The 20260-nt window shown below is 49.0% G+C and overlaps 1 protein-coding gene across 1 annotated transcript in view; it reads right to left on the reverse strand.

Annotated features, from left to right (window-relative positions):
* Window positions 1-1205: 1205 nt before the first annotated feature.
* The window catches only part of PITPNA (phosphatidylinositol transfer protein alpha), a 31767-nt gene continuing 12712 nt past the window's right edge, over window positions 1206-20260 (reverse strand). The window contains exons 4-10 of the mRNA XM_054459732.2: window positions 18464-18555; window positions 12822-12829; window positions 11035-11109; window positions 8039-8122; window positions 4624-4701; window positions 4365-4475; window positions 1206-3578 (exon numbers count right to left, since the gene is read on the reverse strand). Of these exons, the coding sequence (XP_054315707.2) occupies window positions 3360-3578; window positions 4365-4475; window positions 4624-4701; window positions 8039-8122; window positions 11035-11109; window positions 12822-12829; window positions 18464-18555 (667 nt within the window). The 3' untranslated portion in view covers window positions 1206-3359. The remainder of the gene's footprint in view (window positions 3579-4364; window positions 4476-4623; window positions 4702-8038; window positions 8123-11034; window positions 11110-12821; window positions 12830-18463; window positions 18556-20260) is intronic.

The raw sequence follows: 20260 nt of genomic DNA on the forward strand, positions 1-20260 counted from the left end.
CCAAATGTAACTACCGAGTACCCTGAGGTAGAGGTTCCCCCACTGTAACTACCGAGTACCCTGAGGTAGAGATTCCCCCCAAATGTAACTACCGAGTACCCTGAGGTAGAGGTTCCCCCCACTGTAACTACCGAGTACCCTGAGGTAGAGGTTCCCCCCAATGTAACTACCGAGTACCCTGAGGTAGAGGTTCCCGCCCCCCACTGTAACTACCGAGTACCCTGAGGTAGAGATTCCCCCCAAATGTAACTACCGAGTACCCTGAGGTAGAGGTTCCCCCCACTGTAACTACCGAGTACCCTGAGGTAGAGGTTCCCCCCAATGTAACTACCGAGTACCCTGAGGTAGAGGTTCCCCCACTGTAACTACCGAGTACCCTGAGGTAGAGGTTCCCCCACTGTAACTACCGAGTACCCTGAGGTAGAGGTTCCCCCCACTGTAACTACCGAGTACCCTGAGGTAGAGGTTCCCCCCAATGTAACTACCGAGTACCCTGAGGTAGAGGTTCCCCCACTGTAACTACCGAGTACCCTGAGGTAGAGGTTCCCCCACTGTAACTACCGAGTACCCTGAGGTAGAGGTTCCCCCACTGTAACTACCGAGTACCCTGAGGTAGAGGTTCCCCCCACTGTAACTACCGAGTACCCTGAGGTAGAGGTTCCCCCCAAATGTAACTACCGAGTACCCTGAGGTAGAGGTTCCCGCCCCCCACTGTAACTACCGAGTACCCTGAGGTAGAGGTTCCCCCATTGTAACTACCGAGTACAGGCGAGCGCCTGTAGTCCCAGCTACTGGGGAGGCTGAGGCAGGAGAATGGCGTGAACCAGGGAGGCAGAGCTTGCAGTGAGCCAAGATCGCACCACTGCACTCCAGCCTGGGCAACAGAGTGAGACCCTGTCTCAAAAAAAAAAAAAAATTAAAAGGATTTTGAGCCTGGGAGTTTGAGGCTGCAGTGAGCTATGATCATGCCACTGCACGACGCCAAGCACTCCAGCTTGGGTGACAGAACACAACCTCACCTCTTAAAAAAAAAAAGAACTACTAAGACCATCAGCATAGATTATTTGAAAGTATGGAAGTAATTAACAAAAGAAACAACCATCGGAATTACAAGGGGCTGCTTCTGAGGGGTGGGACTCATAATCCTGGGATGCTGAGTTTTAAAACTACAAAACATAACTTTGATGAAACATATATTTTTAGATAGACAAAAAAATAAAAAGGCAAGCCACACCAAGCATAGTCAGCACACAAAGGTCCTGCACAGTTGCTGAAGAGGCCACACATGTACCACAATGAGGTGGACTTGCTTTCTCTCCCACTGCAGATGAGTTTTAAAATTCTAATCCCAAAGAAAGTTTCTTCTATTTGCAGTTATCCTGGAGGACAGTGATCACCTAAGCTTTTGGTATGATTCTCCATGGAATGGGAAAGATTTTCTTTTCTTTTTTTCCTCCAGATGGAGTCTTGCTCTGTCGCCCAGGCTGGAGTGCAATGGAGTGATCTCGGCTCACTGCAACCTCTGCCTCCTGGGTTCAAGCGATTCTCCTGCCTCAGCCTCCCGAGCAGCTGGGATTACAGGCGTCCGCCACCACGCCTGGCCAATTTTTTGTATTTTTAGTAGAGACAGGGTTTCACCATGTTGGCCAAGTTGGTCTCAGACTACTGACCTCGTGATCTGCCCAACTTAGCCTCCCAAAGTGCTGGGATTACAGGTGTGAGCCACCGCGCCTGGTCGAGAAAGATTTTCAAAAGGGGGAGAGATTAAAAAATAACTCTCTAACACTGAGGGCTCTCAAAGTTTTGATGTGAAGAAAGCAGATCCAGTAGATCCTCTGGAGAGTTCTAGCTCCAAGAATTTGAATTGTACCCGAAGGAATGAAAGGTGGACAGCAAATACTTCCATGAACGCCAACATGCGTCATGCTGGCCTTTGTCAGGCAGTGGATGGCTGAAGCTCCAGGCTAAAACCCCAATGAAAGTCTCCATGTTTCTTCATTTGTTAACATTTTCCCTTTCTTTTTGTCAGGACTAGGGTCACCAAAAGCCTCAGGCTTCTCTTACACAGTCAGAATCACCAGACCCCTGGACACTGAGGTCTACCCCTTCCTAAAGATCCTTAGCAAAAGAATCAGGGACTGTGCCCCAATGAAATCCTGCCACTTCCCTGCTTAAATGTAGCTAAATGAATAACCAAAACATTTGCCTTCAAGAGGAACCAACTCAGTGCACCACTTACCAGTGAGTCAGCCCAGGAAAAGTGTCATTCTGGATGGTAAAAACAGTTCCCTGCGAGGTTCCAGAGGAAGAACTTCTGGACCCAGTTTTCGCCCTAGACCAGCACGGTGAGGCAGACAGCGTCCGTGCAGCACGGGTAGCATGGGCGCCCAAGCCTGGCTCTCATCTGAGGCCCTGCAGGACAGCTGGGTGGGCTGTTGCAAAGCAGTGCCTCTACTGGATACCCAAACTCCATGCCAACCCCACCTGGGGTAAGGAGGGAGAAGTGATGGCAGTTCTTATGAAACGGAGCTTCCTGCCTTATCATATTTGTAGCTCCAAGATGGCAGGAGGGCCCAAAATTGCATTTAGAGGGAGGAGTACAGGGGAGTGATTAAGAGCTGTGGTTCCAGGGCCAGAGTCCTGGGCTCTTACTCTGACCATGTCACCTGCAAGACAGTGTGACCCAGGGCACCGCAGCACTGAGCTCTCAGAGCCTCCACTTCCTCATCTGAGGGTGGGGAGAGCAGCAGCGCCTCCTCACGGGGTATCGTGAAGACTGCAGGACGGTGTACGTAAAGGCCCTCACAATGGTACACGGCACACAGTGAGTGCTTGAATGTTACTGACTGACAATCTCCTCTGAGTGGGCCTCTCAGGGAAGCATCAGCATCTCCAAATGAGGCATGAGAAGTGCTGGGTCTTTAGGCTCCTAAGGAACAGGGAACCCTCCTTCTGCGATCCACGCCAAGGCCAAAAAAAGAAAAGCAAAAGCTCCCAACTCTGATAACTCAAAACGACCGTAGACAGCTGCCAGCTGTCAGCTCCTGCGTGCGCTGTGACTGTCCTCTGTGGGTAATGTGCATGGTATTCACGGGTCAGCCCAGCCTGCCTCCTCCCAGGGTCACCTCCAGCTCTGCAGCCCCGCACGCTCTTTCCCACCAGGCCTTCATCTGAAGCATCGCTGTAGCAGCTGTATTACCCACTTGGCATTCGGCACATACTGCCATATTTGTCTCTGTGGATATGCCAAGACTTCAACTCAACTGTCAATTCAAGAGCACAGGCTGTTTTCTTCCGTATAGTGCCCACGTATTGCCCAGGATACCTTCCCCGTAGCAGACACTGACGTGTTCCCAGAACTACAGGATGGTGCTCTCGGTGAAGTGCCCCAGCAAAACAGTCTCCTTAATCTTCGTGTGTTTATCTAATTGAGAGCCCCCAGAGCCCCCACTTACTTCATCCAGCTGTCTCTTTGTCTCTTCTTCCATCCTTCGAATGTCGTCCATGGTCAGGTCAACCCACTTATCGAGCCAACAGAACAGCTGCCTGTGGAAGTTTGTAAACAGACGCCTCTCTTGCTATAGAAAGGAGGGAACCATGTTAGAACGCGGAAGGCAAAGGCTGCTACCACAGCCCTTCTCTCCAAGCACTCCACATGAATACCCACACTAGACTGGGGACGGGGGACAGGAGGAGGAGTAATGCCTGGCTGGTTATCTGGACCAGCCGTGGGTCAATGACCTTTGCCTTCACGTGTTTAACAGTATGGCTTCACATAGGAGGGAGCCCCCAAGAAACAAGGATGCCTACCTCACACTAGGCCCTCTGCCCAAAGCACTAGCAAGACAGCAGCCCATGAACTCCTAGGCAAGCCAAGGGCCCCAAACCACTGCCACATTTCTTCCTGTCTCTGGTGTCTAATGCCAGATTAAAACTGGCCAGCAGCTGTGAAATATGGCCCAAGTGAGGCTCAAACACGTCGGAGGATTAAAAGGCTATAAAACTCCTTCGATCTGCCCAGCAGAGTCATTCGGGGCACTGGCCAATCTGGCTCACAGCACCTCTTGCCTTTCAGTTGCAAGAAAAGAAAGACTGAGTTTTATTTGTAGGTGAGTCATAGCAAGTCCCTTCCTGTAGCCTTCTTTTGCCTCCGTTTCCTTCCCTGTCACATGTGGTGCCCCTGGAAGGACAGCATTAAACCCTAAGACACTAAAGTGCGAGGGAAGCCGCCAACTGTGAGGTATGCTCATGCTGGCAGCCCTGCCATGCAGGCCACATGGGCTGGGCCATCTTCTTCACTGGGCCAAACACCCCCCACCGCACACACACGCAGTCACTGGGAAGGCCTCAGCCGAGCTACTTACCTTATGGATAAAGTTCTCCACTTTGTTCTGCAGGCCCCACCACTTGAACTTGACAGTCACCAGTTTGTATGCACACATATATGGGCAGTCCTTCTGGTTTACAAGCTCTTGCTGCATTAGAAACATACCCACGGGTAGGCAAGTAACAACGGGCAGACATCAGGCGGTGCCCAGCTCACCCCAGCCATTCCCCTCCTCCACAGGGAGCGGCCCACCCACACGCTGTCCAGCCCCCTGGCAGTGAAGGTGTGAATGGTACCTTCCAATTGGGGCCCAAGGGTCCTCGGCCTGTTTTGATAGATTTAAATTTTGCTGGGTCTTCCTCTGCCTTGTAATCCTGAGAGAAATTGTGGAATTGGGGTTGGAGGGGAGTGGGAGAGGGAGTGAGAGATGGGGAGAACACATTTTTCATTAGCATTCACTTCATACCAGGTCTTGATGCTGATGGCGCAAAGCAAATATGGGAAAATGTTATAAACAAGATGTAGAACAGTTTACATTAGCCTCAGAGGAGAGTTCAATGTGATTTTCTCCGACAGGGTTTGTTTTCCATTTTGCCAGTGTAAAAGTATCACCAGACTGTCTGAGCAGGCACATATTTATGGTATTGAAGACAGCGAATTTCAACCTGGGGTGAGCATCCAAATCACCAGGGAAGACTTTTTTAAAACACAGATTTTTGAGTCACTCTATCCAAAACCCAGTGACTGAGAATATCTGCAGGTGAGGGCAGCACAGATTTGTTTTTTGTTTTTTTAAACCTCTGCAAGTGACTCTAAAATACAGCCAGCGCTCAGAATACCCGGCTGTCATTCCTTAAATCTTCCAGTGCAATCTCCCTCTGGCTTGTTTTAACAAAATCATTACTGGAAATGTTCAATGTATAGAACCTATCCACTATTAGTGAGTCTCACTTCACGGATTTATAATGCAGTCAATTTCCTGTGTTAATTAACCACAACAAAAGTTTAATTTTCAGCTGTCCCTCTACATTGACTAATGTGGGCTCAGGAAATACAAACTTATAGCATCTACTTAACAAAAATAACAAAGATAATAAATTTCTCTCTCTCATAAAGTATTTCCCAAAGCTGAGAAGTTTTTTTTTTTTTTTTTTTTTTGAGAGGGAGTCTTGCTCTGTCGGCCAGGCTGGAGTGCAGTAGCGTGATCTCGGCTCACTGCAAGCTCCATCTCCCGGGTTCAAGCCATTCTCCTGCCTCAGTCTCCCCAGTTGCTGGGACGACAGGTGCCCGCCACCACGCCCGGCTAAATTTTTTTGTAATTTTAGTAGAGACGGGGTTTCACCGTGTTAGCCAGGATGGTCTCGATCTCCTGACCTCGTGATCCGCCCACCTCAGCCTCCCAAAGTGCTGGGATTACAGGTGTGAGCCACCACGCCCGGCCTTATTATTTTATTTTATTTTTTTTGAGACGGCATCTCGCTCTTTTGGCCAGGCTGGAGTGCAATGGCGTGATCTCGGCTCACTGCAACTTCCACCTCCTGCGTTCAAGCCATTCTCCTGCCTCAGCCTCCCGAGTAGCTGGGATTACAGGCGCCTGCCACCATGCCCGGCTAATTTTTGTATTTTTAGTAGAGACGGGGTTTCACCATGTTGGCCAGGATGGTCTCGAGCTCCTGACCTCAGGTGATCCACACGCCTCAGCCTCCCAAAGTGCTGGGATGACAGGCATGAGTCACTATGTCCGGCCGATTTTTTTTTTGAGATAAGAGTTTCGCTCTGTCGCCCAGGCTGAAGTGCAGTGGCACAATCTCAGCTCACTGGAACCTTCGCCTCTTGAGTTCCAGTGATCCTCCTGCCTCAGCCTCCCAAGTAGCTGGAATTATAGGTATGCGCCACCACGCCCAGCTAATTTTGTATTTTTTTTTTTTTGAGACAGAGTTTCACTCTTTTTGCCCAGGCTGGTGCAATGGCACGATCTCGGCTCACTGCAACCTCCGCCTCCTGGGTTCAAGCGATTCTCCTGCCTCAGTCTCCTAAGTAGCTGGGATTACAGGCACCTGCCACCACGCCTGGCTAATTTTTTGTATTTTTAGTAGAGATGGGGTTTTACCATGTTGGCCAGGATGGTCTCGATCTCTTGACCTCGTGATCTGCCCACCTCGGCCTCCCAAAGTGCTGGGATTACAGGCATGAGCCACAGCACCTGGCCCTAATTTTGTATTTTTAGTAGAGACAGGGTTTCACCATGTTGGCCAAGCTGGTCTCAAACTCCTGACCTCAAGTGATCTGCCTGCCTCGGTCTCCCAAAGTGCTGGGATTACAGGCGCGAACCAATGTGCCCAGCCTCTGAGGAGATTATATTTATGTGTGCTTTCAAAAATAAATATTCTCCATCACTGCTTCCCTCCACTCACACAGATCAACCAGAGTTGACAAAATACTCAAAGAATCATACTTTTTGCTAGTATCCAGTTTGAGAAAATTCATCAAGCTGCATACTTATATTCACTTTGCTGTATATGTTAAAATTCCATAAAAAGCTTTTTGAAAAATCCACCAATGTTTTGAAGGTGGGGGTTGGGATATTAGGCAAGGAAGCACAAGATGGTTTTTATATCTTTTTGGAAATGCACAAATCAAAATATCTTTGTGTGTGTGTGTGTGAGATGGAGTCTCGCTGTGTCGCCCAGGCTGGAGTGCAATGGTGCGATCTCTGCTCACTGCAACCTCTGCCTCCCGGGTTCAAGCGATTCTCTTGCCTCAGCCTTCCAAGTAGCTGAGACTACAGGCACGCACCACCACACCTGGCTAATTTTTGTATTTTTCGTAGAGACGGGGTTTCACCATGTTGGGCAGGATGGTCTCGAACTCGGGGCCTCAGATGATTGGTCACCTTGACCTCCCAAAGTGCTGGAACTACATGTGAGCCACCGCGCCCGGCCCCAAAATACCTTAAGTGCAGAGTGACCACAGGAGAGAGGTATCACACACCTGGGATACTAAGAGCAAACACGCATTCCCTATCAGTGGGCAGAGAGTTAAATTCCTGCCTTTTAATCCCAATGAGGCCTCTGCCTCGTAAGAATGGTAATGCATGAGGAGGAATCTAACCCCCTCATTCCCTGAGCAAATACTTCCTGGGTGCAAAACAGTGAGCAAGCCAGACCTGGTCCCTCTTTTGACCAAGGTCATGGTCCAGCAGTGGACTGTCCTTTTCCAGGGGTCTGCTCCAGTGTGTGTTACTCTGAAAAGGCACCACCAACTTCTTGAGGGCAGGGGACCTGTCTTTTCATACATTCTGCATCCCTTACCTGGAACCCAGAGATCCTGACAATATTCCACAACACAGTAGGCAGGAAATAAATGTTTTCTTAATTACTGAGTTGGAAAAATAAATTTGAGAAGTGGTGCTCTGATTTTTCAGGCCAAGCATCATTTTAGCAGGGCAAAATACTCTAGCTACAGCGCCTACTTAGTCCAGTAATAATTTTCAGAAGCCAAACACGGCACACAAATTTGGGCCACTAATTTTCTGGTGGCATCCCCAACTCAAGACAAGAAAACTCCTAATACTCACTTTTAAAAATAAAACAAGCAAGACACATCAAAATTTCCTTTTGTGCCAAGTTGGGTATGGTTTCCTGGTTTCTTTAACATTGAGAAGTCATTTCTGCGTCTCGAAGGCCACCCACATCTTTAAACAGATCCTACCTTGCTAAGCACTTGGCTTCGATCTGCAATGTCTATATATACGGCTTCCACATGTTTCCACGTCTCAGGCTCCAGCTTATGCACCTGTGGGAACAAGTGGGTAACCACTATGCAGTTTTTGTCAGCTATAAAATATCCTTTAGCCAGAATGGACACCTAGGAACTGCCATTCCCATAGCCACAGATGGAAGATTCCTAATGGTAAGTAATTATACAATTACATACAAAATTATCCACAGATGTAAGATTCCTAATGGTAAGTAATTATACAATTACATACAAAATTATCCAAAGAAATGGGAGAATGGATTTTTTTTTTTTAAGAGACGGGGTCTCACCGTGTTTCTCAGGCAATGGCTATTCACAGGAGTGATCACAGCACACTCCAGCATGAACTCCTGGGCTGGAGTGATCCTCCTGCCTCAGCCTCCTGCCTGGGACCAAGTGATCCTACTGTCTCAGCCTCCTGAGGAGCTGGGCCTAAGTGATCCTCCTCTCTCAGTCTCCTGAGAAGCTGGGCCCAAGTGATCCTCTTGTCACAGCCTCCTGAGGAGCTGGGCCCAAGTGATCCTCCTGTCACAGCCTCCTGAGGAGGTGGGCCCGAGTGATCCTCCTGTCACAGCTTCCTGAGGAGCTGGGCCTGAGTGATCCTCCTCTCTCAGTCTCCTGAGGAGCTGGGCCCGAGTGATCCTCCTGTCTCAGCCTCCTGAGGAGCTGGGACTATAGGCGCACAACACTGCACCCAGCTGGATTGTTTGTTTGTCTGAGATGGAGTCTTGCTGCAACGCCCAGGCTGGAGTGCAGTGGCGCGATCTCGGCTCACTGCAACCTCTGCCTCCTGGGTTCAAGCGATTGTCCTACCTCAGCCTCCCGAGTAGCTGGGATTACAGGCGTGGGCCACCACTCCCAGCTAATTTTTGTATTTTTCATAGAAACAGGGTTTCACCATGTTGGCCAGGCTGATCTCAAACTCCTGACTTCAAGTGTTCCGCCCGCCTCGGCCTCCCGCCCAGCCCCAGCTGGATTTTAAGTAGACATGACTGAGAATGAATGCTCTGACTATTCAGGCTAAACGTCACTTCTGCAGGTCAAAACGCCTTCCAGGTGTTTACGGTGCCCACACCATTTCCATATGTTCCCAGCTACAAAGACTGTAAACCCGTCTAGAGATGGTGCCTGTTTAGCAACATGCTGATCCGCTGTAAAGACTGTAAACCCTTCTAGAGATGGTGCCTGTTTAGCAACATGCTGATCCGCTGTAAAGACTGTAAACCCTTCTAGAGATGGTGCCTGTTTAGCAACATGCTGATCCGCTGTAAAGACTGTAAACCCTTCTAGAGATGGTGCCTGTTTAGCAACATGCTGATCCGCTGTAAAGACTGTAAACCCTTCTAGAGATGGTGCCTGTTTGGCAACATGCTGACCCGCTGTAAAGACTGTAAACCCTTCTAGAGATGGTGCCTGTTTGGCAACATGCTGATCCGCTGTAAAGACTGTAAACCCTTCTAGAGATGGTGCCTGTTTGGCAACATGCTGATCCGCTGTAAAGACTGTAAACCCTTCTAGAGATGGTGCCTGTTTAGCAACATGCTGATCCGCTGTAAAGTCTGTAAACCCGTCTAGAGATGGTGCCTGTTTAGCAACATGCTGATTATTTTGATCAGGCTGTACAGGCACATAATACAAAATTATGACACAAATTCAAATTACAAAAGGATACAATATAGAGTAACTAGAGTTAACTCCTCTTCTTGCTTGTCCCTCGTCCCCAGTCTAGTAACAGCCATCTCTAAGAGATCCTACATACAAACATCCAAGTGCATGGATTTTTCTTTTAATATGAAGGGCGACATGCACACACATTGTTTCATAAATTCCGCTCTTAACTGAACAGTAAACCTGAAGACTGCTCCCTGTTGGTTTTTCCATGGCTGCAAGGATGTCACTATTTGGCCGCACCACAATTCATTTAACGTTGTCCTACTAACGGGACTTTTCTTTTTTTTCTTTCTTTTTTTTTTTTTTTTTTTGAGACAGCGTCTCGCTCTGTCACCCAAGTTGGAGTACAGTGGCGTGATCTTGGCTCACTGCAAGCTTCGACTCCCGGGTTCATGCCATCCTCCTGCCTCAGCCTCCTGAGTAGCTGGGACTACAGGTGCCCGCCATGAAGCCTGGCTAATGTTTTGTATTTTTAGTAGGGACAGGGTTTCACCGTATTAGCCAGGATGGTCTCGATCTCCTGACCTCGTGATCCGCCTGCCTCGGCCTCCCAAAGTGCTGGGATTACAGGCGTGAGCCACCGCGCCAGGTCTAACGGGCTCTTATGTTGTTTTTTGTTTTTGGAGACAGGGTGTCACTCTGTTGCCCAGGCTGGAGTGCGGTGGTGCAGTCACAGCTTACTGCAGCCTTGACTTTCCAGCCTCAAATGATCCTCCAGTCTTGGCCTCCAGAGTAGCTGGGACCACAGGCACATACCACCATGACCAGCCAATTCTTTTTTTGTTTTTGGTAGAGATAGAGTCTTGTTATGTTGCCCAGGATGGTCTTACATTGTTTTTGATCTTTGGCTACACAAAGAAGACTGCAATGAGTCTCCTTGTATATATGTTATTTCACACATGTGAAAATAACTGTCTAATCTAAATTCTTGGGCATGGAAATGCTAAAGAACAGGTGTATTTTATATTTTGGGAGTTACTGCAAATTGTGCTCTATAGAAAACTGTAATTTTGGTCTTTTAAAGATACAGCTCCCATGTGCCAGGAACTGCACCAATCCAAGCAGTACGAGAAGGCCTCATAAAAAGTTCCGGAGATCACATTTAGCAAATCAGAGACACAGCAATCCCATGCTGGTAAGACAGGTCTAGGCAGAGGCCACTGCCTTCCCGGCCAGGCAAAAGAGGACCACAGAGAGAACCCCATGGTAGCGCTGGAGAGGCTACAAGGCAGAGACTCAAGACCTCACCCCTGGGGCGTTTGGGAACTACTACTCACATTCTCCTGCGTGCCAAGATCTGGTTTGTGCCAGGTTTCAATTTTAATCAGAAAGTCTTCTTTCATGTACTCATTCTGGAAGAAGGAAAAAAAAATACATGAAAGTCACTAGGTTCACCGTTGAGAGTAACCATCTCCCATTACTGGAGACGGGCATTACTGGAGACGGGCATTACTGGAGACGGGCATTACTGGAGACGGGCATTACTGGAGACGGGCATTACTGGAGACGGGCATTACTGGAGACGGGCATTACTGGAGACGGGCATTACTGGAGACGGGCATTACTGGAGACGGGCATTACTGGAGACGGGCATTACTGGAGACGGGCATTACTGGAGACGGGCATTACTGGAGACGGGCATTACTGGAGACGGGCATTACTGGAGACGGGCATTACTGGAGACGGGCATTACTGGAGACGGGCATTACTGGAGACGGGCATTACTGGAGACGGGCATTACTGGATCATGGGCAGCTAGGAGATTCCAGCCTCTGCCTTGAAGTAACAGCTAACTTGACTGGGAGCCCACGACACACTAGGCATGTATCATCCCATTCAATCCTCACCCCAGCCTGAGAGCTCTGTAGAATCACCCTCATTTTACAGATGAGGTTCAAAGAGGTTAGGTGACTTAACCAAAGTCACAGAGATCGGGCCAGGCATGGTGGCTCACGCCTGTAGTCTCAGCACTTTGGGAGGCCGAGGCGGGCGGATCACTTGAGGTCACAAGATCGAGACCAGTCTGGCCAACAATGGTGAAACCCATCTCTACTAAAAATACAAAAATTATCCAGGCATGGTGGCGGGTGCCTGTAATCCCAGCTACTCGGGAGGCTGAGGCAGGAGAATCGCCTGAACCCAGGAGGCAGAGGTTGCAGGAAGCCGAGATTGCACCACTGCACTCCAGCCTAGGAAACAACAGCAAGACTCCGTGTCAAAAAAAAAAAAAAAAGTCACAGAGAGCATGACAGAGTTGGGCCTCAAAACAGTTTTGTCTGACTTCAGAATCCCTGCATTTAGCCACTCTAGCATACTTTAATGTGCAGAGTGCTGATGGGTAGTAAGCAGTGTGGAAAGAGCACAGAAGACTTCCTAACCCATCAAAGATACTCACCACGGCCCCTTTCCCTCCAACTAGCCTGTGGCTGAGACCTTAAGTTTTCTTCTCAGTAACTCAACCCTTCAAGCTAATTATTGCCTCCCTCCCTCCCTTCCTGCTTCTTAAAAATTGGAACTTCTCAAAGGAGGAACAGATGAACCCATTAACTCCTGAGCAGGAACCAGTTTCCCAGAGACAGCCAGTGTTTACCAGAGGGACAAGGCACTCAGGTGAGTATGCTGAATGGTTGGCGGGTGGGCAATGACAGAGGGGATGGCTGTGGAAAAGAAACCCCGTTGACTTCACGATTTTGCCAAGGATCAGTGCTCACTGGGGTCAACAGATGCACAGATGGGGAAGGGATGTCGGTCAGGTCAGTTGAATGGAGATCTCTCTACAACTTTGAAAAGGTGTGACCTGGGGAGGCAGGGCCTTGAGCCACTGTGTATATGTCAGACCCACAGCCAGGATGCACTTGATGGAGCCACAGGCCAGTGCAGCTTAAAGCAGGAGGTCATCATGCCACTTAACAGGTTCCTTGTTAGTCCATTGACAGGACTGAGCCTCAGCAACTCCAAACATCAGCCAAGGGAAAGAACACCCAAGACCACCAGTGCAGTTACATTTTTCTGTCTCCTGTTCTTATACATCATCTACAGTTCCAACCCCCTTGACAATACTTACTGTAATAACTGCTCCCAGGCAAGGACATGGAAAGAAGAGAGAAAAAGATTAATGAAGATGAAGAAACATCTGCCCCCCCTCCCCACAAGGAGGACGAATGGCAGAGTTCTTTACTCCCTGTGGCTTATTCCACAGTCACCTCCAAGCCCCAGTGAGTCAGAAATACCTTAACGCACCAACCCTCAAATTTCACTCAGACAAACGTCCCAAAAAACCAAATAGGGAATTTAATTAAAGCGACGCCGCTATGGGCTTCTTGGGATTCTTTTCAGCAGGGCACTGACAGGGACCAGCTCTGATCAGCGGAGGTGCCGCAACCCGTCACTCTGGCATCAGAGCGTTCCCGGGGGCCTCCCACCCCTACCCGAGCCTCTACCTCCCGGGGCACAGAGCAGGGTGCTTTGGCCAGGCGCTGTATCTGCCTCCTGCACCCTTCCTCTCGCTGTAATCAAACCTCCCAGGCTCTGCACTTCTGCTCATTGTAATGGGAACCCCTTAGAAAGCATGGTTCAATTATTTATCAGAGAAAATGACTGCAGCTCTCATGTCACTGGGGAACGGACTAGCTCTGCTCCTGAGACCGCCCAGTTCATTCTGTACCCTCTGAATTTAGGAGCTATGTCCACTTCTGCTGGCTGCCCCACTGCCATGTTTGTAGAGTATGCGGGGCTAACAAACTCCATAACTGAAATTAAGGTTACCCCTCAGCACAAAATGAGGCAAAGTTCAAATATAAAGAATAAGAGCCATCATGCACAGAAATCACCCAAAACACTGTCACTAATTCCCCCAAACCCAATGAAAGACACTTAGAAGGAAGCACCAGATTAAGATCACAACTGAAAGGCCTACACTGAAGTAACTGCCCTGTTAGCAGCTTCAAGAAAACCACGTCAGAATAAGAAAAGGAAATGATGGGTATCATATCTCGTTGGCAGAAATTCTCCTGTGCCATGGTAGGCCCCGGAGCCCCAGCCCCCACATGTGGCATCTCTGGCAGCGCCATCCATGGAGTGGGGGCAGCAGTGCCAGGATGGCCTGGTCTGATGACACCAGCCATTAAACTTCTCCAGCTAAGCACCTTTTTTGAATCCATCTCCTCTAAGCAAGCCTCTCCTAGTTCGGCCTCTCCGAGATGTGCTCATCAATGGACCCAAGAATCTGATCACTCAGCCAAGTGGACATTCTTTGCCACACATTGGCATTCTGATTATAATTTGGTTTCTCATGTAGAAGAATCCACAAGAAAAGAACGCCCTGATCATCAAACGGGAATGTCCGATTTCGGTAGTAATTTTGCGTTTTAGTATAACTTCATAGATTGGCGTTGAGGTTTTTATACATTCATCTTTGTGAGACCCTGAGAGACAGATCCACTCAGTTCTGACAAACTGGTTTTCCGAAATCATGAGGGTGACAGCCCTTGCTGACCTTTTCATACCAACTTGGGTGACCAAACAATCCTCCCCAAACCTTCTCCAGCCCTCCCAGACCCTCAAACACCTCTGCATTCCAGTATTCCCTGTTGTTCAAACTGTAATCCGAGGTACACAGAAAAGCCGCAGGAAATCTTTTGCAGTGGGAGAGAAGGGATTTCCAAATAAGACTAATAAGGCATTTTAAATGCATGGCAGGGCCGGGCGCGGTGGCTCCTGCCTATAATCCCAGCACTTTGGGAGGCCAAGGCAGGCAGATCACCTGAGGTCAGGAGTTTGAGACCAGCTTGGCCAACATGGTGAAACCTCGTTTCTACTGAAAATATAAAAATTAGCCAGGTGTGGTGGCACATGCCTGTAATCCCAGCTACTCAGGAGGCTGAGGCAGGAGAATTGCTTAAACCTAGGAGGCGGAGGTTGCAGTGAGCCGAGATTGCACCACTGTACTCCAGCCTGGGTGACAGAGTGAGACTCTGTCTCAAAAAATAAAAAAATTTAAAATAAATAAATAAAAGCATGGCTTAGTGATACTGTATCCAGCCGAGGGCTATGGTTCCAGGAAGAGATGGAAGGAGAAACAAACTTTCTTTTCCTTTTCCCACTTTCATTCATTCACAGACCAACTCCTATCTTACCCTCTCCTCACTTCCAGCACATCGGCTTCAAGGGAAAAAGAGAGAGGGAAACAAGCTAGGAACAGCAAGAGCTGATCATTACCAGGGTGTCCCAATCTGTTTTCACTCTACATAGAGAAAGGAAGAGCCTTCCAAAAGCCATGGGGCATTTTACTTCATGCTCCTTCGTCTATCTTCCTTCAAACTTAGATCTACTGAGGCCGAGCTAAGATGTCTGAACTAATAACCTCTCTCCCATCAGCCCCCAGAGGGAACTGGAAAGTAGCCTTCCTTGCCTGTTCGTATCTCTTATTTTAAAAGAGCAAGTGTCTAACTAAACAGATCTAAGATTCAACATATCCATTCTGTGGGAAGGTGTATCCTGAATAGGAGGTCAGCACCCACTGAGGAAACCAACCTTCCTTACCCTACTCCCTGTCTTCATGAAATATTTAGAAATCATATTTTCCCAGTGGAGCTCCAGTGGTGCAATTGGTTAGCGCATGGTGCTGATACAGAAATTATGTTTTTCTTTTCTTTTGGCCAAGGATCAATATATGAACATTTAATGTGCAGAAAAATGCCCATGTCAGCTGCAACACTCTCCCCAGAATTACACAGAGAACAGGGGCATCTCTCAGTTGGCACAAGCTGTGTACCCAGAACCTGCCCCAGGCAGGGAGATGTCCACACTATCCATTTGCCTCCTTTATGCCAAGTTGGCTAAGGTTCTTGCAACGCATGCTCACTGCAACTCTCTTAGACATCAAGAAAATCCACCTTTGGCCCTAGACCAGACACACCCGGCCACACTGCATACTGCCATTTTTTTTTTTTTTTTTTTTTAATAAACGGAGTTTTGCTCTTGTTGTCCAAGCTGGAGTGGAATGGCACGATCTTGGCTCACTGTAACCTCCACCTCCCAGGTTCAAGCGATTCTCCTGCCTCAGCCTCCCAAGTAGCTGGGGTTACAGGCACACATCACCACGCCCGGATAACTTTTTGTATTTTTAGTAGAAACAGGATTTCACCAAGTTAGCCAGGCCGGTCTTGAACTCCTGACCTCAGTGATCCGCCTGCCTCAGCCTCCCAAAGTGCTAGGATTACAGGCGTGAGCCACCGTGCCCGACCCTGTCTTTTAAGAACATTTGTGCATTGCCTCATTTCCAAGAATCTAACTTCCAGCCCAGTGCTTAGGAAATAGGGAGGGCTGCGCTTCAGCTACAGCAAGAAAACTCTAAGGGTCTAACTTCTGGCCCAGTGCTTAGGGAGTGGGGATGGCTGCATTTCAGCTACAGCAAGAAAACTCCAAGGGTCACTTCCGGTTCAGTGCTTAAGGAGTGGGCAGGGCTGCATTTCAGCTACAGCAAGAAAACTCTAAGGATTACACATCCCAGACCCCACCAATGACCGCACATCTCCTGATACAAGGTCCTTGAACCTGTGTGGGGCCACTGAGGGTTGGAAAGAGCAATGACCCGGTGTTCTGGATTGCAGTCATTCCCAAAGTCCACAGGATAAGGGTGACATGCGTCACGTAAGGATCCCAGACTCATCAGACTCTAGGGAGTGCCAGGTGCCAACAAAGAAACCAAGTGCAGGAGGACAGGTCAGCAGAGGCTGCAGGGAGGACCCCTCAGCCCAACACACGGAGGCTGACGGGAGGAGGACCCCACAGCCCAACACTGTCTGTACCCACACATGGAGGCTGGTGGGAGGAGAACCCCACAGCCCAACACTGTATCCACACATGGAGGCTGACGGGAGGAGGACCCCACAGCCCAACACTGTCTGAACCCACACATGGAGGCTGACGGGAGGAGGACCCCACAGCCCAACACTGTACCCACACATGGAGGCTGGTGGGAGGAGGACCCCACAGCCCACTGTACCCACACATGGAGGGTGACGGGAGGAAAGGTCACCTACCTCACAGACAAGTGCCAGGGGACCTCTCAGGACTCCCCAGGGTTATGAATCAGTACCAGCTTAGGCCCTCCCAACAGGTCTATTCCTAGATGGCCCTGGAAACCTAGGAATCTTGGAAAGCTAAGAATCTGAATCACTCAAAAGAAATCTAAGAATGTCTGGACTAGAATAGAAAGTTCTCTGTGAAGGTTCAAATCTTTCCTTTCAAGAAACTCTATGCAGAAGACTGGCCAAGATTAAGAAAATAATTATAACTCTATCCTCAATTACAGAACATGCTGTTTCAGCAGAAGCCACAGTTCATTCATATGATGGAACACTATGCAGCTATTATAAATTAAAAAAACAAAACAAAACAAAACACCAGATACCTTAGTGACAGGGAGAATGTTATCCATTCACTGAAAAAAATGAGAAACTTAGGCCAGGCACGGTGGCTCATGCCTGTAATGCCAGCACTTCAGGAGGCCGAGGTGGGAGGATCGCTTGAGCCCAGGAATTTGAGACCAGCCTGGGCAACATGCTGAGACCCCATCTCTCCAAAAAAAAAAAAAAAACCTAGCCGGACATGATGGCATACGCCTATAGTCCCAGCTATTTGGGAGGCTGAGGCAGAAGGATCACTTGAGCCTGGGAGGTTAAGGCTGCACCCTGGGAGATTAAGGCTGCAGTGAGCTGTGGTTGTGCCACTGGACACCAGCCTGGACAACAGAGTGAGACAAAAAAAGCAATTAAAAAATTAGTAATCATATTAGTAATCCCAGCATTTTGGGAGGCTGAGGCAGGTGGATCACCTGAAGTCAGGAGTTCGAGACCAGCCTGGCCAACATGGTGAAACCCTGTCTCTACTAAAAATACAAAAATTAGCCAGGCACGGTGGTGTACACCTGTAATTCCAGCTACTTGTATGGCTGGGGCACGAGAATCGCTTGAACCCCGGAGGCGGAGTTTGCAGTGAGCCGAGATTGTGCCATTGCTCTCCAGCCTAGGCAACAGAGTCGGGCTCCATCTCAAAAAAACAAAATAAAATAAAATAAATAGTAATGATCTAAAATTTTTCTAGAAAATGTGTCTGGGCCGGGCACGGTGGCTCACACCTGTAATCCCAGCACTTTGGGAGGCCAAGGTGGGCGGATCACCTGAGGTCAGGAGGTCGAGACCAGCCTGGGCAACATGGTGAAACTCTGTCTCTACTAAAATACAAAAAATTAGCTGGGCGTGGCAGTGTGTGCCTGTAGTCCCAGCTACTCGGGAGGCTGAGGCAGCAGAATTGCTTGAACCCAGGAGCCAGAGGGTTGCAGTGAGCCGAGATCACGCCACTGCGCTGCAGTCTGGGCGACAGAGCGAGACTCCGTCTCCCAAAAAATAAATAAATAAAAACAAAAATGACTAGAAAATACACTAAAATGTTATAATGAATAACAATAATCAAAATTACAGCATCCCCAAGTGAGAGACTGGCTCTGTGCTCTCAGGCCGTGATGACTGGTGCTTCCCGCCCTGCTGTCCACCAAGCTGTGCTGGACACAGCACTGATACCCACCATCAGCCTGAAGGGGCCCCAGCCTGAGCCTTTCCCTGGCCTAATCCGGATCATGCAGGTGGGACACAGAGCCCTGCTGCCCGCCCCCAGCCTGGCTGGTGTGGCCACAGCTGCACTCACCGGTTCTGCAGTAAGGGTAGGCATTCCACGCTTTCTCGTGTATATTCAGGGCTCCCTCTGGGGCCAGCATTCGAACAAACGTGGGTACTTTGCTATCGCGGGGAAAAAAAGGGTTATAAAGAGAAATGGAAGAGAGAAAGGAGACAAGAGGCTTTTCAGATCCAGCTTCTTCATGGGGAGCTGACAAGCAAGTTTCCATGAGATGAGCAGGTTACTAGCGGGAATGAGAAGTTACGTATGAGAGCCCAACACCCCACTTTGGCTGGCTCCTAACACGCACCCACAACGTGCCCCACAAGCCACCAGAAACAGGACCGCACAGGAGACCCCAGGCTACCTGCTGTGGCTTATCATCCCTTCCATCAGCATTACACATTTTTCCAGAGCTCGCTGGGCCCAGGGCATTATACTACAAGGTGCGAGAAAAACACACAAAGGAGATGCCTCCAAGTATGAACCAGTCTCGGTTTAGGGCCAGGGTGACTGGCTGACTAACTTGGGTTTGGGATCCAGGATTATCTGATCTGCTTTCATCAGCTCTGAGAGGCCAAGAGGGCCCAGAACCATTTGCCTCCCAGGACAAAATATTTTCTTCTACTCAATTTTTTTTTTTGTTGTTGTTTGTTTGTTTGAGACGGAATCTCCCTCTGTCGCCCAGGCTGGAGTGCAGTGCTGCGATCTTGGGTCATTGCAACCTCCACCTCCTGGGTCCCAGTTCAAGCGATTCTCCTGCCTCAGTCTCCTGAGTAGCTGGGATTACAGGCATGCGCCACCACACCCACCTAATTTTTGTATTTTTAGCAGAGACAGGGTTTCACCATGTTGGCCAGGCTGGTCTTGAACTCCTGACCTCGTGATCCACCCGCCTCGGCCTCCCACCATGCTGGGATTACAGGTGTGAGCCACCGCGCCCGGCCTCTTCTACTCAATTCTTATCTCAGGTTTCAGAACAACATGTACAGTATAAGCCCTTTTTTTTTTTTTTTGGTGGGTGTGTGGTTTGACGGAGTAGGAAAACATTTAGAAATTTTTTTTTTTTTGAGACAGTCTCACTGTGTCACCCAGGCTGGAGTGTAGTGGTGTAATCTCGGCTCACTGCAAGCTCCTCCTCCTGGGTTCAAGAGATTCTCCTGCCTCAGCCTCCAGAGTAGCTGGGACTACAGGTTCCCGCCACCACACCCGGCTAATTTTTTGTATTTTTAGTAGAGACAGGGTTTCGCCATGTTAGCCAGGATGGTCTCAATCTCCTGACCTCGTGATCCGCCCGTCTCAGCCTCCCAAAGTGCTGGGATTACAGTGGCGTGAGCCACCGTGCCTGGCCTAGAAAAATTTTTTTAAATTAAAATGAAAATGGTACATATATTCCTTTTCCTTTTTTTTTTTTTTTTTTGAGACGGAGCCTTGCTCTGTCACCAGGCTGGAGTGCAGTGGCGCGATCTCAGCTCATTGCAACCTCCATCTCCTGGGTTCCAGCAATTCTCCTTCCTCAGCCACCTAAGTAGCTGGGACTACAGGCACACGCCACCACGCCCAGCTAATTTTCGTATTTTTGGTAGAGATGGGATTTTGTCATGTTGGCCAGGCTGGTCTCGAACTCCTTACCTCGGGCAATCTGCCCGCCTCAGCCTCCTAAAGTGCGGGGATTACAGGCATGAGCCACCGCGCCCAGCCGTCCTTGGTTTCTAACAGATAATCTATCCAGTCTTTGGCAAGCTCTGGCAACTTCATCAGCTTTAGTGCCTCAGGCCTAAGAAAGAAGAGCTAACTAGAGCAGAGAGCTAAGCTTGGAGCACTTGG

This window comes from Pongo pygmaeus, chromosome 19 (genome assembly GCF_028885625.2).
Source record: "Pongo pygmaeus isolate AG05252 chromosome 19, NHGRI_mPonPyg2-v2.0_pri, whole genome shotgun sequence".
Lineage (NCBI taxonomy): Eukaryota > Metazoa > Chordata > Mammalia > Primates > Hominidae > Pongo > Pongo pygmaeus.